The sequence below is a fragment of the Melanerpes formicivorus genome, unplaced genomic scaffold, assembly GCF_026170545.1.
Source record: "Melanerpes formicivorus ecotype bairdi unplaced genomic scaffold, bMelFor1.0.p_v2 SCAF_3, whole genome shotgun sequence".
Taxonomy (NCBI): Eukaryota; Metazoa; Chordata; class Aves; order Piciformes; family Picidae; genus Melanerpes; species Melanerpes formicivorus.
This window is the reverse complement of record NW_027142355.1, coordinates 27,279,653-27,295,850: the sequence shown is the minus strand read 5'-3', so window position 1 is coordinate 27,295,850 and position 16,198 is coordinate 27,279,653. Positions and strand designations below refer to the sequence as shown.

Below are 16,198 nucleotides of genomic sequence, written 5' to 3'. Positions count from 1 at the left end.
GGTTTTTCTCCATACCTGGGTGACAAGTGGCTGCAGGAGAGCAGCAGAGCCTTTGCCCACGCAGCGGACAGCAAAGCGCAGGCAGCGGCAGCACCGCTCCACGATGCGGTTGTCGGCGCTGTGCTTGTTCAGGGTCTCCGACAGCACCGGCCAGATCTGAGCAGAGAGGCACAGGAGGGGTTAAAAGTGGACCTGAGGACACAGCAGATCCCATCACACCAAAGTCCTCCTCTCCAAAAGCCACCCAAGGCCTTCCAATGGCTGGGAAGCAACAGCTGGGGCACAAGAAGATGGAGATGCCCCTGGTAGAGAGGAGCTTGGTGAAGGTGGAAATGAATTGGGTTTGGGAGGAGATCAGCTTGGTGGTCTAGGAAGTCAGCTTCTGGAGGAGGACATCAGCCTCTGCAGGAGGAGATCAGGGGATTTGAGGGCTAAATCAGGGGTTTGGAGTAAACCAGTTTCTTTTGAGGAGTAAATCAGCTTTTGGAGGAGTAGATCAGCTGTTTTGGAGGGATACATCAGTTTCTTGGAGGAATAAATCAGGTTGCTTGGAGTGTTTCAGCTTTTTGGCAGTGCAAAGCAGCTTTTTTAAAGGTGTGAATGAGCTTTTTAGAGGCACAGATAAGATCTTTAAGTAAATCAAGGGTTTTTTTTGAGGGGTAAATCAGCTTTTGGAGGAGTATTTAAGCTCTTTGGAGGAGTAAATCAGCTTTTTGAAGGTGTAAATGAGCTCCTTGGAGCAGCCCAGCTTTTTTGAGGAGCAGATCAACTTTCCAGGGGAGTAATTCAGCTTTATGGAGGTTTTGGAGCAGCAGATCACCCCTTTGGATGAGTAAATTCAAGCACCAGGGACATTTCCAGAGTCAGGTCCCGGCTTCCAAGGTGAGGTTTGGAGCTCCAAATCCTCCCCTCCACAGCGCTCCTCCCAGAGGTTATGTTGGACACAGGGATCTGATGGGCAGCTGGAGATTTTGTGAGCAAACCAAGATTCCCATGAATCTTCCCACCCAAAAAGTCTCTCCCCATGTGGCACTTACTTCCTGAATAACTTTTTGGCACGGATGGACCTGTCCGTTTTCTACGATGGGGTTGGTGTGTCTGTGAAGAGCAAGCAAAGGGTTAATGGTCCCTTGGGGTTCAAAGATGAGGAAAGGGGCTTGGGAGCTTCAGGGAGCTTCAAGCACCCTCTGAGGCTATGAGAAGAGGCTCAGAAGGGCAGGAGAACCTTGACCTTGGTGAAGAAGCAGCTTCCAGCCATTGTTTAGTTTGGTTTTAAGTCTCTGGCCGAGAAGCTTTGACCCGAGAAGCTTTGACCCGAGAAGCTCCTCCAGAAGTTGTCCCAGCTCCACTTTTCTTACCTAAATATGACAGCAAGTCGATCCAGGGGCACAGTAGGGTCTGAGGAGAGGCCATTGCTTGGCTCCTGAGAGAGCAGCTGGAAAAAAAACCAAAGGGGAAAAGAAGGGATTTGGGGAGTGTGGGCAGCCCTGCTGCTACATAAACTGTGCCTGGAGGAGGCCACAGCATCTCCAAGGACCAAGACACCTCTCAGCCTCAGCCACACACATAAAGGTTACATTGAAATCAACTCCTCCACATTCAGAACCTACTCAAAGAGGTCTCTGAAGGAGAAGGAAGTGGGGTCAGAGGTGGAAGAGAAGCTGCCAAGGGGTGAGAGCTACCAGGAGCAGGCAGTGAAGGCAGGAGGAGTTCTCAAGGATTTCTCATGTGCAGCTACAAGTCATCCTGAAAGAACAGATGTGCACATCCCTTCCTTGAGGCTTCCCTGTCATCTTCTGAGCTTTCTGCTCCCCATTATCCTGGATCTCCATGGAAGAGGCACTAGGACCACAATGGCCTAGACCATTTTGGGGAAGCCAAGTTCCCCCCATCTCCATCCTGGAGATGCAGAGTGACAAGCTGCTTGCTGCATTTGAGGTGGGTTCTGGAAGGCTCCTGGGCTTGTGGCACAGAAACTGCTTTCCAGGGACCATTTTGTTCCCATTTAACCCTCAGCCAGGAGAGACTTGGGATGGCCTCAGTCCTGGACTCTGTGTCCCCTGAGGGAGAAGCAGCTGACACCCCATCAGGCTGTGCTGCCACCCAGTGAGACCTGGCCAGGCTGGAGAGTTGGGGGAAAGAAAGCTCACAAAGTTCAACCAGGGCAAGTGGAGGGTCCTGCTCTTCCCCTGCTCTGCTCTGCCCTAGGGAGGCCACATCTGGAGAACTGGGTCCAGTTCTGAGCTCCCCACTGCAATAGGGACTGGGAGCTACTGGGGAGAGACTACCAGAGGCTCCAAAGCTGCTGAGGGGCCTGGAGCATCTGTGAGGAGGAAAGGCTGAGAACCCTGGGGCTGTTGAGCCTGGAGAAGAGCAGCCTGAGAGGGAAACTGAGCAATGCTCAGCAAGAGTTAAAGGAGCTGTGGGAGGTGAGAGGGTGGGGCCAGACTCTTGTCAATGGTGCCCAGTGACAGGACAAGGGACAATGGCCACAAACTGGAACCCAGGAGGTTCCATCAGGAGAAATATCTTGCCTTTGAGGGTGGTGGAGCCCTGGAGTAGGCTGCCCAGAGAGGTTCTGGAGTCTCCTTGGCTGGAGAGATTCCAAACCCACCTGGCCATTGTGATCCTGGGCAAGCTGCTGTGGGTGACCCTGCTGGAGCAGGGGACTGGGACTGGATGAGCTCCAGAGATTCCGTCCTACCCCCAGCATGTTGGGATTTCTGTGACACACCATCACAGCAGCTCAAGCCACCAGGCAAAGACAGAGTGATGGCCACCAATCTGCCCCATCCAAAACCAGGAGAAGGAAGACATTAGCACAGCTCCACCCATGCCATACCTTCTTCAGTGCCATCACCTGGACAGCACAGAGCTCGCTGAGGCATTCTGCTATCTTCTCCAAGGGGAGCCTGGCGAGGACCAAGGCTGTTCCTGCAAGGCAAGAGGAGATGGGTTGAGGAGCAGGAATGCAGTGTAGGAGTGCTGTGGGTGAAACCTAAAGAGGAGCAAGGTTCTCAAAATAGCTCCAGGGCAAGAGCAGGAACCTGCTTCCCAAGCCTGGGAGATGTTCTTCTGTTGCTTGAAGACAACTTTTGGGGTAAACCAGACACCAAAATACTTTCTGTGGGGCAGGAAGGAGGAAGGAATGCTCTACAGGGATGATCTAAAGGCAATGAAGGTGTTCAAGGCCAGGTTGGAAGAGGCTTTGAGCAACCTGGTCTAGTGAAAGGTCCCTGGCCTTGGTAGGGTTGCTGGAACTAGATGATCTTTAAGGTCCCGTCCCACCCAAACCATTCTATGAATCTATGAATCTGGGCAGCCCAGCAAGTCCATATGGTCTCCTCATCCCTACCCCACAGCATCATGAAGTGTGAGGAAGCTTCTTTTGACCCTCACAGCTCAAGAACTTCAGGGTTCCCACATCAGTGAAAGAGGAAGAGAAGCTGGAGCCACTCCCTGCTGCCACATCAAAGCAAAAGGAGGAGGAACACAACCCACCCCACCACAGAGGTGGGACCACAGAGCTGGGACTGGCAACACCAAGAGGGAAAAATGAAAACACAAACAACTTCTCCTTGGATTGTGGATTTCTTCTGAAGGAGAAGAAAATACCTTGTGGAGGGAGAGGAGAAGCTCAGAAGTGTGGCTAATGCTGCTCACATGGAAAATGAGTGAAAAAAGGAGAGTTTTGTGTCTTTAGTCCCAGACCCCAGCTGCAAAACCTCCCTTTGCTACTCCATCTAGAAAGGTTTCAGCAGCACCTGAATCCATCTGGAATCTCTGAGGCTTGGACAAAAGACCAACTATGGTTGTGATGCCCAACAGCCAAAGGTTCGGTGGGAAGCAACCAAGCCAGAGCAGGCTGTCCAGAGAGGTTGTGGAGTCTCCTTCTCTGGAGGCTTCCAAAACCCACCTGGATGCATGCCTATGCAGACTACACTAAGTGATTCTGCTTGGGCAGAGGGGTTGGACTCGATGGTCTCTTGAGGTGCCTTCCAACCTTCAATGTACTGTGATACTGTGGTATCCCAGGACAGGCTGCTCATCCCACTGGGGCTCTCTAGCCTCTGGAGGGCTTTCCTTTATTCCAACCCTGCCTGGCCATTGTGATCCTGGGCAAGCTGCTGGGGGTGCCCCTGCTTTACCAGGGGAAGTTGGACTGGATGATCTCCAGAGGTCCCTTCCAACCCCCACCATGCTGGGACTCAGAGACTCTAGGACCTGCCTACAAAACATGACATGGGAACGGAGCTGTAGAACCCAGGGTGAGCGACCTCCATCCCAAAAGGAAGCAGCCAAGGACAATTAGTTCCACACCCACCTTTCAGGAGCCCAACAGCAGCCTCTGGAGAGAGCATGAAAGAGTCGAGGGAGCGGGCGATCTCCAGCAGCCCGTTGAAGTGCTGGGCCATGTGGTCCCGGCACACCGAGCAGATGTTGTGGATGGCCTTGGCTGCCACCGAGGCCAGCCGCCGGTCACACAGGCCCTTCATCAGATAGCCCAGCACGGGATCTGGGGAGGGCAGGAGGCACTGGGCATGAGCAGTGCCGCCTGGGCTGAAGGGAAGGGGGCCTGGGCGGAAGGGAAGGGGGCCTGGGCTGAAGGGAAGGGGGCCTGGGCTGAAGGGAAGGGGGCCTGGGCTGAAGGGAAGGGGTCCGGGGAGGAAGGCAAGGGGTCTGGGGAGGAAGGCAAGGGGTCCGGGGAGGAAGGCAAGGGGTCCTGGGGTAAAGGATGGGGTCCTGGGATTAGGGATGGGGTCCTGGGATGAGGAACGGGGTCCTGGGATGAGGGGATGGGGTCCGGGATGAGGGGATGGGGTCCGGGATGAGGGGATGGGGTCCGGGATGAGGGGATGGGGTCCAGAGATGAAGAGAGAAGGTTTTGGGGTGAAAGGATAGGGTCCAGAGATGAAGGATGAGGTCCCAGGATTAGGGATGGGGTCTGGGATAAGGAACAGGGTCCTAGGATGAGGAACAGGGGCCTGGGGTGAAGCAGCGGGGTCCTGGGACGAAGGGACAGGTTCCAGAGATGAAGAATGAGGTCCTAGTATTAGGAATGGTTCCTGGGATTAGGAACAGCGGCCTGGGATGAAGGGATGGGGTCATGGGGTAAGGGGACAGGGTCCTGGGGTGAGGAAGGTGCCATGGCAGGAAGGACTCACCCAGGAACTGAGGGTTCCTGTCCACCACCTCGCTCATCTCTCCCACCAGTTCGATGCTGGTGTAGCGCACAGCAGTGTGGACTGTCTCAGGCAGGTGAACCACCCCCTCCAGCACCTCCACCAGGGTCGGGTTGTTCTCCCTGGGGGGGGCAAAAAGTAGCAGAGGTTAGTTCTGAGGTGGGTCCCAGAAGGTTTAGACTGGTTTGAGCAGACATCATGGTCTCCTGTGTCAGCCCAAATCAGCCAGGAAAGCCCTGCAGCTCTGGTGTGCTGAAGATCAGGGAATCACAGAAGGGTTTGGGGTGGGACAGACCTTTAAGTTCATCCAGTCCAATCCTTAACCCAGCACTACCAGGTCACCACCAAACCATAGCCCTCAGCACCACATCTCCACAGCTTTGAAACCCCTCCAAGGATGGGGACTCCACCACTGTCCTGGGCAGCCTGGGCCAAGGCTGTGACAACCCTCACAGGGCAGAAATTGTTCCTCATGGCCAACCTGAACCTCCCCTGGGGCAACTTGAGGCTGTTTTCTCTTGTCCTGTTCCTTGGGAGTAGAGACCAAACCCCACTTGGCTCCAGCCTCTTTCAGGGAATTCAAGGGAGCCAGAAGGTCTCCCTTCAGCCTCCTTTTCTCCAGGCCCCTCAGCTGCTCCTCAGAAGTTCTCCAGATCCTTCTCTTTGTTCTCTAGTCCCTTCCCCAGATTTGTTGCCTTTCTCTGTACCTGCTCCACCCCCTTAATGTACTTCTTGGAATGAGAGGCTCAAAACTGAATGCTGGATTCAAGGTGTGGCCTCAGCAATGCTCCCAGTCCAGAGGGACAATCCCTGCCCTGGTCCTGCTGGCCACACCATTGCTGACCCAAGCCAGGATGCCAGTGGCCTTCTTGGCCACCTAGACACACCCTGGTTCATCTTCAGCTGCTGCCACCAACCCCCTATGTCCTCTTCCACCAGGCCACTCTGCCCCAAGCCTGGAGCCTTCATGGGGTGGTTGTGACCCAGGTGAAGGACCCAGCACTTGGACTTGTTGAACCTCATCCCATTAGCCTCCAGCCTGGCCAGATTCCTCTGTAGATCCTCCTGATCCTCTAGCAGATCAACACTCCCACCCAGCTTGAAGTCATCTGCAAACTGACCAAGATGTGGGCTAGTGGGGGGGCTCAGGGCTGTGGGAGCTGAGATCTAAGTTCTTCCAGGAAGAAGCTGGAGGACAAAGACAATTAACCCTCCAGGGGTTGCAGAAAGCCAGAGGAACCTGTTCCCAGTTTGGGATGGTGCTCCCAGGGTCCTCACAGCCCACACTGATGAATCCCTGGCACCAGATGGCAAAAACAGAGCCAAGGTCAGTGGAGCCATGGAGGGTGAGGAAGAATGAGGAATGAGCTTTGTGGGACATGCTGATGGGAACAGGCTCCAGTGTTCCAGCAAGGCCATGAGATGTTCACTTGGAAACAAAGGAGAAAGAGAAATTGAAGATAAAAACCCACCAGGAGCAGCCTTGACACAGAAAACAGGAGCAGGAAGCTAAACATGGTGACACCCCCAGGCTCCTGTGAGGGTTCTTAGCCTGGTGAAGGCCACTCAAGCTGTCCCACCACATCAGCAGGGCTGTCAGCAGGGAGAACTCCTCACTGTGTTCTCACCAGCCTGGATGTCAGGTCTTGATGCCTGCACTGCCACTAACTGGGGAGGAAAAGCGAGTTAACCTTCCCTGAAGGTATCTGGGACAACTCTACCTGGAGGTGGAAGGAGATAGATGAAGAAAGATCTCCATATAAGCAGTATGGGCAAAAACCTGATCTTGCTTTTTGCTGGACTCAAATCCAGTCAGATTAGAAATAAAGAAGACATTTGCTATGCTGAGGGTGGTGAGACCCTGACCCAAGGCTGCCCAAAAAGGTGTAGATGCCCCATCCTTGCTATCATTTCAGGCCAGGTTGTTTGAGGCTGTGAGGAAGATCATCTACTTGAAGAAGTTCCTGCTGACTGCAGGGGGTTGGACTAGATGACCTTGACAGGTCCCTTCTAACCCAAACCATTCTGTGATTCCATGGAAGTGCCCAGGCAAGCAGAAGAGCCCTGAGAAGGTCCAACTGCTTCATGCAGGACCCATATTCTTTACCAGGGAGTGGAGATCTCAACCCTGGAGCTACAAGACCACTCCATCAGTGGGTTTGAAACGATCCTGCCTGGGAAAGCTGGTTCCTAGGAGCAACCTTGAGATACTTGCGGTGTCTCCTGCCCTTGGAGACTACATCTGAGCCCACAGCCCTCACAGATATGAGCAGGGTGGTCAACACTCACTGGTCAACACTCTTGGCTATGGAGGCCATGATGAAGAGGACAGCTTCTGTCACCTCCCAGGGGGGATTCCCATCCTTCAGAGTCGCATAAAGCTGCAAGAAAGAGAATCAGTCGCCAACGAGATGACCACAATCCAGCGTGTGTGGCCACCAATCCCACTCTGTGACATCACCACCTGCTCCTTACCTCCTCCCATGGTTCCTGAAGCATCAGGCTCCAGGTGCTGGACCTGCACAAACCTCCATGCCCCAAAAGAGCCCGCCTGAAGTTTTGGGACCACAGAACCCTTCCCCACCCAGCACCCCAAATGTGAGACCTCTGGCTTCTCCCACCAGTCCTTCAAGACATGGTGTGACAGTTTAGAGTGTGCCTTTAAGAAGACAGCAGCAGAATTCTCTAGCTGAGTGTTTGGGTGCAAGAAGGAAAAGAGAGATTAATTCTAAACGAATTTCATTGGTCAGATGTGAGATGTAGCATAGCAAGTACCTCTCACATTCTCTCTCTCACTCACTCACTCCAGCTTCAGTCTGTTCTGTCTTTCGTTTCTTGGCCAGAGAGCATGCAGCTGACCCTGGACTGAAACTGATAAGAGAACTAACTTTTCTCTAAGAGCTGCTTTGAGCTAACAAATTTCCCTGAATATCCTTTTCTCTCTTTTCCTCCTTTTTCACCTAATTAACCACTAGGGGAAAGGGAAGGAGGGCAAAAGAGGTTTGGGGGAAACCCGAGGCGGGATCCTCCTGCGAGGGGGATTTTCCCTGTGCTGTGTTCTTTCCTGTAAATCCTCGTATGATATTGCAAATCCTGTCTGGTTTGTGTCTATTCACTGCACTTCATTACTGCTTGTAAAACACAGCCTTCATTGGCTCCCCCAGCTGGGTGAGCTGTGCTTTATGCTGGGTGCAGGTGGATTAAACCACCTCTAAACCACTACACGTGGTTGCTTCCTAGTGCAGGAAGAGATGATGTGTATGCACTGCTCCATACCCTGAAGGCCACCAGGGCTGGGTGACCTCCTGCATGGATTCCTCCTGATGCTCCTGCAAACCCACCTGAGCAAAGCACTCCACTGATCCCACCAGGAAGATCAGGTCCTTCACCAGGTCCGAGACCCGCATCCGGAACTCTCCAAAGTCATCTGTCTCCTCTGGGACACCCTCCTAAGAGGGAGGGAGAAGAAAAGGGTCAGAGGAGCTTGGACAAATCCAGAATCCCTTCACCAGCAGCTAGGACAGGACCATGTGGTTCCATTTTAGAGCGGGGATCCATCATTCCTGCCCTCTTCTCCCCAGATCAGAACAACAATGGCCTGGACATTCCTGCTCTGCTACAGAGGTGAGGGGATGGGAATCAAGGAGCTGAGGTAGAGATGGGATAAAGGGATGGAAACCAAGGAGATAAGGAGCTGAGGTGGAGATGGGATGAAGGGATGGAAACCAAGGAGATAAGGAGCTGAGGTGGAGATGGGATGAAGGGACAGAAACCCAGGAGATGAAGAGCTGAGGTAGAGATGGGAGAAGGATAAACCATCCCAGATTTCAAGGAAGCAGATGACAGCACTGCTGTTGAGCTGGGTGAGCTTTGTTCCAACACAATTACCCCTGGGAAGGGGATGGGGCATCTGCCAACATGAGAATCAGTTAAGGAGAGGCAGGAGAAGGTCAACTTCAAACAACTAGACACCAAAAGAGCTGTTAGACCTTCACTCAAAGAGCTTCAAGACATCAATTGACTTCATCTTTCTGCCATGGAGAGCCACCAGCATGTGGCAACAAGGAGAGACACGTGGCCTCATGGAATGGTTTGGGTTGGAAAGGACCTTAAAGATCAACTAGTCCAACCCTCTGGTTGCCTCCAGAGGAAGCAAACCACACCACAGCCTTACATGGTCCGAGTCGAGCTGGCAGTGCCTGGCCAGAGCGTGCAGAAGGCGCTGGATGTAGGCTTTGAAGATGCTGTGGATGACGGCGTCGTCCGTCTTGTAGAGGTGCTCCCCAAGTCTGTACCAGAAGTTGAAGGAAATTTCTACCACCTGTTTTAGGAAGAGAAATTCCACTTCTGGTTAGCAACAGAGAGGCTGGCTCTCTCCTCTGCTCGGTGCTACAGCAGCTTCCATCAACGCTGTGATGAGGCAATGTGGTTGCTCCAGCGTCTCAGACCTCCTCACTTCATTGTCAGTTCACAAGGGGTTTGAAAGCCACCAGGTTTTGCCTGAAAAGCTGTCAGCAGCCCTAAGAAGCAAAGTCCCTTCCCTGCAAAATCAACACTGTAGCACGAGAACCACCTCTTGTTTCAGAGCATGGACATTACCTCGTCCCACAGCAGCCACATCTGCCAGTGATAAGCTTTGGAGGCTTTTTGAGGAGCACCTACAGAGCTTCAGGTCCTTCCAAACATCACAGGTATGGGGCAAGGAGGACTGAGCTCAATGGGCCTGGTGAGGGAACTAAGAGAGGCCCCAAATCCCAAGTGAGCACCACAGGGACCTGATGGAGCACAACTACGCCACCGTCTCCACGGCAAAGGAGCCTCCAAGCAGTGCCATCACAGCAGCTGCTGGCTCTGAGCTACCTCCCCTGCTGGTTCTCAGTTCTGATGGACTTTCAGAACTCAGAGTTCTGAAAGCTTCTGGAAGTCCCAGGCAGAAAGGACTAGCTCAGTCCATGACCACCTCCCATCCATATGTGCCTCAGCTGGACCTTCAACTTGGAGGGAAGGAGGGGAGCATGCCCCAGGAATCCTGCTGGCACCTCCCTGCTCCTCACATCATGGAGTCACTTGGGTTGGGAAAGACCTTTAAGGTCATCAAGTCCAGCCCTTAACCCAGCACTGCCAGGGCACCACCAAACCATGTCCCTCAGCACCGCATCTCCATGGCTTTGAAAGTCCTCCAGTGATGGGGACTCCACCACTGCTCTGGGCAGCCTGGGCCAGGCCTTCACAACCCTTTTGGGGAAGAAACCGTTCCCCATGTCCAACTTAAACCTCCCCTGGAGCAGCTTGGGGTCATTTCTTCTCATCCTGTTGCTTATTCCTTGGGAGAAGGGAGATTCAGACTGGAGATAAGGAAGACATTTGTTATATTGAGGCTGGTGAGACCTTGGCCCAAGGCTGCCAAGAGAGATGGGAGATGCCCCATCCCTAGAACCATTCCAGGTCAGGTTGTCTGGGGCTCTAGTTGCAGATGGTCCCTGCTGACTGCAGAGGGGTTGGACTGGATGACCTTGAAAGGTTCCTTCGATCCAAACCATTCTGTGCTAAGATTTAGCAGGACAAACCCTCTGAGGAGGCACCTCCAGCCACCAAACCCACACAGAAGTCAACTAGGGACCAGCTCCTGGGATTTAACTCAGTCTGGGGAGAAGAAAAGGTAGTTTCAAAAGAGACCACATCTTCAATAGGTTTGGGAAGGAACTATGAGATGCCTTCAGATCTGAGATGCCTTCATCTGAAGCCACGTGACCACAGAGTGGGCGTTTTGAGGTCAGCAGCTCAGAGGAACTGAAGCCTCTTGACCATGTGGGCAACGTAAGAGAAAGCTGGGAGGGGAAGTTTCTGCTGACTCAACTCTGGATGGATGAAACTTGGTGATGGGGCTTGAGGAACATGGGGCTCAAAACTTCACTCACCTCATACTGTGGGTGACCAGCACAGATCAGCAGCAGCTCCAAAGTCCTCAGGTCACCCAAGCCTTGACCTGGTGTGCAAACAATTTTGTCTAGGAAAGTCTCACACAGCTCGGTGAAAACACGGCAGTAATTGAGCACCCTGGTGGAGGAAAACAAAGACAGCAGGTCAAAAAGCTCTTCTGGGCACCAGATATCCCACTTGGGTCTGGGAAGGTCTTGTCTTCTCAGAAGACACCCAGTTCTGCTTTAGTTTCCTGTCAGCAGTTAGGCAACACTGAAAAAGGAACTTCAGAAGAAGGTGGAAACACTGAGTTCTGATAAACTGAATCTTCAGAAACTGAAGAGCTGAGCAAACTTCTCCAAACCCAACAGCGCTGGGCAAGAAGGTGCAGGGTGGTGGCTACAAACCAGCTCAAGTCTAAGCCAGGACCTAGAAAGTGCCACCTTTCAGTAGACAAACAGGTAAACCTCCTTTACAGAATCACAGAATCAACCAGGTTGGAAGGCTCAAGTCCCACCAACCCCCCAACCCTAACTAATCAGCTAGACCATGGCACTAAGTGCCTCACCCAGTTTGTTCTTAAACACCTCCAGGGATGCTGACCCCACTGTGACCATTTTAGGCCGTGCCTTTAAGAAAGGGACAGGTGCTGGAACACTCTGGCCGAATGTTTTGGTGTGAAAATGAAAACAAAAGATAAGTCTAAACACATTTCATTGGTAGATTGGTAGAATGCAACTTCACATTTTTAGCTTTAGTTCAGTTTGAATCTCAGAGTCAGTTCAGTCTGTCTCTTTTCTTCAGCCTGCCTAAGTCTCTCTGAGCAGCTGCTCTTTTTCCTCTGTGCTGGATGGAGTTGACCTTGAACTAACTGAGCTGACCAGGTAAGAAACTTCTTGCAGACACTTTGAGCTAACAGAATTTCCTCCTTCATTAATGACCTTTTACACTTTGAGCTAACAGAATTTCCTCCTTCATTAATGACCTTTTACACTTTGAGCTAACAGAATTTCCTCCTTCATTAATGGCCTTTTACACTTTGAGCTAACAGAATTTCCTCCTTCATTAATGGCCTTTTTCTCTCTCTAACCTTTTTTTGGGAAAAAAGGGAGGTAGGGGGAGAAGGGAGGCATAGCTGGGGGGAACCCTTCTCCCTGGAGGAGGGGAAGTTTTTCTTCTGTGTTACATTCTTTGCTGTATATTTCTGTATATATTGTGAATACTGTGTATTGTGTACATATTCACTGCATCTCATCCTGCTTGTAAATACAGCCTATCCATTTTGGCTCCTCCAACTGAGTCAGCCGTGGTTTCTTTGTGTGGGGGGGAGAACTGAACTTTCTCTCACCACCACACCCACCACCTCCATTCCATTGGGCAATCTCTCTTTCTGTGAAGAGCTTCTTTCTAAGATCAGCCTAAACTTCCCCTGGCACAGCTTGAGACTGTGTCCTCTTGTTCTGTTGCTGGATGCCTGGGAGAAGAGACCAACCCCCATCTGGCTGCAACCTCCCTTCAGGGAGTTGTAGACAGCAATAAGGTCTCCCCTGAGCCTCCTCTTCTCCAGGCTAAACAGCCCCAGGATGTCCCCTGGAGGAAGGGACTCCTCCCTTCCTAGGCCTAAGCAGGTCTGAAGATGACTCACTTGTCGAGGTCCTCCCGTGCCACAGCCATGTGATAGGCACTCTCGAGGGTGAGGACACCCTGGAACAGCTGCAAGGCCAAAGGCAGGTTGGTCTCCACATTCTCGATGGCATAGAGGGCTGAGCAGACACAGTCAGAGGCAGCCTCGTGGAGGTTTGATGATGTCTTGTCTTGTTGCTGCAAGAGAGAAGAGAAGAGCCTGGTGGTGAGGCCTACCTCACAGAAGATGAGAGTGGGACAAGTGGAAGTTACAGAATCACAGAATTACTGAGGCTGGAAAAGACCTCCAAGATCATCGAGTCCGGCTTATGACCTAACCCCGCGACATCAGCTAAACCAGGCCACAGAGTGCCACATCCAATCTTTTATTAAAGGCCTCCAGTGACAGTGACTCCACCACCTCCCTGGGCAGTCCCCTCCAGGGCCTAATCAGCCTTTCTGTGAGGAAGTGTTTCCTAGTATCTAACCTAAACCTCCCCTGGTGCAGCTTCACACCATGCCCTCCTGTCCTGTCACAAGTTGCCTGGGAGAAGAGCCTGACCCCCACCTGACTCCAACTTCCTTTTAGGTAGTTATAGAGAGTGATAAAGTCCTCTCTAAGTCTCCTTTCTCCAGGCTGAGAAGTTTGTTGCTTCTGGAAGAGTTTGGAGAGGTTCTGCACAGCTACAGTTCCTAACATAGGTAGTGCTGCTTCATCGATGTGGACACTCAAGGTCAAAATGGATCCTTCCCAGTGGGACCTCAAAGTCTTCCTTGGGTGAGGCAAACACCAACAGCAGTTCAGAAGGGAAAAAAGGGAAGTGGAGTCCCCATCCCTGGAGGGGTTTCAAACCCATGTAGATGTGGTGCTGAGGGACATGGTTTGGTGTGACCTGACAGTGCTGTGTTAAGGGTTGGACTGGATGATCTGAAAGATCTCTTCCAAGCCAAATGATTCTATGGCTGAATGAAAACCCTGCACTGCTCAAACCTTGGTTGGGTCACAGAATTATATCTTAGGTTGGAAGGGACCCATAAAGATCCTCAGGTCCTGGGTGAGGATGGAGATGAGGTCTCTAACCAGCATGTGTGAAATCTTTATCACTGTGATGGGTTGGGGACCATCAAGTGGATTTTAGGCCCCACCTGGTAAATGTTGGGGTCTAGGGCACAGGTCTTGTGAGGAGCAGCTAAGGGCCTGAGGTTGTTCAGCCTGGAGAACAGAAGGCTGATGGGAGAGCTTCTGGCTTCCTACAGCTACCTGAAAAGGAGGAGCTCGCTCTCCCTCTCTGCTCCTGAGTGTTTTGGAACCACCACAGACAAATGGAATCTGGGTCCTGCTCGAGATGCAGGCTCCAGAAGTGGTGATGAGTAGAGTAGGCATGAGGAGAAGAGATAAAAATAGAAGATGAAGGAGTCTTTGAGCTCCTTTCTTGATGGAGTAATGAGCTTATGGACATGAAAGGATCACCCATGGTCATGTAAAAGGGTTGATGTTCATCTCTGAGCACATTCCCTGGGTCAGGATAGAAGGTGGGTGAGAAAGAACAATCCTGATGGAGCTGCAGAGCCTCCTTCCTTCACACAAGCAAACAGCAAAGGCTTTTTTGTTTGCTTCTGAAAGCTCTGCTGGTATCTTCTGTCCATCAGACTCGTGCCACCACATCACAAATCCTGAGCTAAGGACTAAGGAAACCATCAAGTGGCTTATTGTTTCCCCCTTGAAGGGCTGGCCAATGTGAAGGGTTATTTATGTGCCATCTTCCAAGCTTCACGGGCAGGGAAGAGATGCAGGAACTTGCAGGGCAGCAGCTAGAAGGACTCTCTGAGTCCTTCAAGGTGGACAACCAGGTAGCAGAGATCTGTCCCTGCACACAGAGAGCAGAGAGTGACACCCACTCTGTGGAGCTCCCCAAAGGAACAGGAGGGCTCCTACTCAAGGCACTCACCTTTCAATCCAAGAGCGAGGGAGGCGTGGAACGTGACCTCCATCCCATCACCCTGGGGTCCACCACCAGCACCACCACCTCATTTCCCAAGAGAAACACTCACCAGCACCTCGAAGAGGAGGGACAGCAACGTGCTGTTGGCCATGAAGGTGCTGTCCAAGACACCAAGGTTGAACCAGCTCCCCAGGCACCGGAAGATTTTGATGAGCATCTTCTCATCGTTGCCCGCTTTCTCCACGCACGCCATCTGTGTGGTAGGACAAAGGACTGCTCAGCACCCTCACCCACAAATAACAAATAACTTTTGGAAAGACACCCTGGAGTCTCCAGAATTAGCACCTAGAGGTCCTCCATGAGTCTTCCAGGAAGATATTGGCGTGTTGAGACAGCCAGCAAGTGACATCCCCCAAGAGGCAGCAGTGTGGAAGCAGCAAGAGGCATCTGAAGATGCCCCCGCCAGCAGAAAAAGCTTCTGCATCCACCTAGGGTGGCCACGTGCCCACACTGGTGTCTTAATCAGGGATGTGATGGTTCTGCAAAGAAGATACTCAAAGCCCACATGAAGCACACTCAAGAAAGCAGATTGCTTCCACCATCCCCTGGAGCTGGTGAGATAGAACCGTAGAACTGTTTGGGTCAGAAGGACCTCTAGAGGTCATCTAGAGCAAGACCTCTGCTGTCAGCAAGACCTCTGCTGTCAGCAAGACCTCTGCTGTCAGCAGGGACATCTTTAACTAGAAAAGGTTGCTCAGAACCCCATCAAGGCTGACAGGGCAAAGCCAAAAAAGCTCTCAGCCAGCTTCAGCTGTGGTGACAGAAGCCAGAGGAGAAGGTTGGGTGTTTTGGGTCATTCCCAGCCCAGCAGTCTTCTGGAGGATCCTACCTCAGACTGGTGAAGCATGGACACAAACTAGTTTCACATAAGACAGATTTCTAAACTCACCCAAATCTCAAGTCAATGCTCCTCATCACAAAACAACCCCTACCAAAAACTGGTCCTGAAGGTCCAGGAGATCCCAGACTCCCTTCTCCTCCTCAGACCTAGAGCAGGATCCCAGACTCCCTTCTCCTCCTCAGACCTGGAGCAGGATCCCAGACTCCCTTCTCCTCCTCAGACCTGGAGCAGGATCCCAGACACCCTTCCCCTCCTCAGACCTGGAGCAGGATCCCAGACTCCCTTCTCCTCCTCAGACCTGGAGCAGGATCCCAGACTCCCTTCTCCTCCTCAGACCTGGAGCAGGATCCCAGACTCCCTTCTCCTCCTCTCCTGCATGTGAGAGTTTCTAGAGGTCCTCAGTTGACACCTCAGTCCCCAAGGCAGAATGTCCTCTCTCATCACAGTCCTTCTAGAATGATCTAACCCTGCCTTTGTCCCTCAAAAAAGTGAATTTAGCATCAAAAACCTGCCCAGAAAACTTCATCTTGCTCCTCAGGAAGGTGGCTGAAACATCCATGCTGGGATCTAGCATGACAGCTCCAGGGAGATTCAGAGAAGGCTGACCAGGAGGACTTGTGACAGGACCA

General features: G+C 52.2%; 1 protein-coding gene across 3 annotated transcripts in view; it reads right to left on the bottom strand.

The window, feature by feature from the left end:
* The window catches only part of TNPO3 (transportin 3), a 36,533-nt gene that overhangs the window by 8,148 nt on the left and 12,187 nt on the right, over window positions 1-16,198 (bottom strand). For all 3 annotated transcript variants that reach the window (XM_068169502.1, XM_068169511.1, XM_068169495.1), the window contains exons 5-16: window positions 14,778-14,921; window positions 12,748-12,923; window positions 11,102-11,240; window positions 9,358-9,504; window positions 8,525-8,632; window positions 7,473-7,564; window positions 5,166-5,305; window positions 4,325-4,516; window positions 2,843-2,934; window positions 1,359-1,435; window positions 1,038-1,098; window positions 16-156 (exon numbers count right to left, since the gene is read on the bottom strand). In XM_068169502.1, coding sequence (XP_068025603.1) covers window positions 16-156; window positions 1,038-1,098; window positions 1,359-1,435; window positions 2,843-2,934; window positions 4,325-4,516; window positions 5,166-5,305; window positions 7,473-7,564; window positions 8,525-8,632; window positions 9,358-9,504; window positions 11,102-11,240; window positions 12,748-12,923; window positions 14,778-14,921 — 1,509 coding nt within the window. The remainder of the gene's footprint in view (window positions 1-15; window positions 157-1,037; window positions 1,099-1,358; window positions 1,436-2,842; window positions 2,935-4,324; window positions 4,517-5,165; window positions 5,306-7,472; window positions 7,565-8,524; window positions 8,633-9,357; window positions 9,505-11,101; window positions 11,241-12,747; window positions 12,924-14,777; window positions 14,922-16,198) is intronic.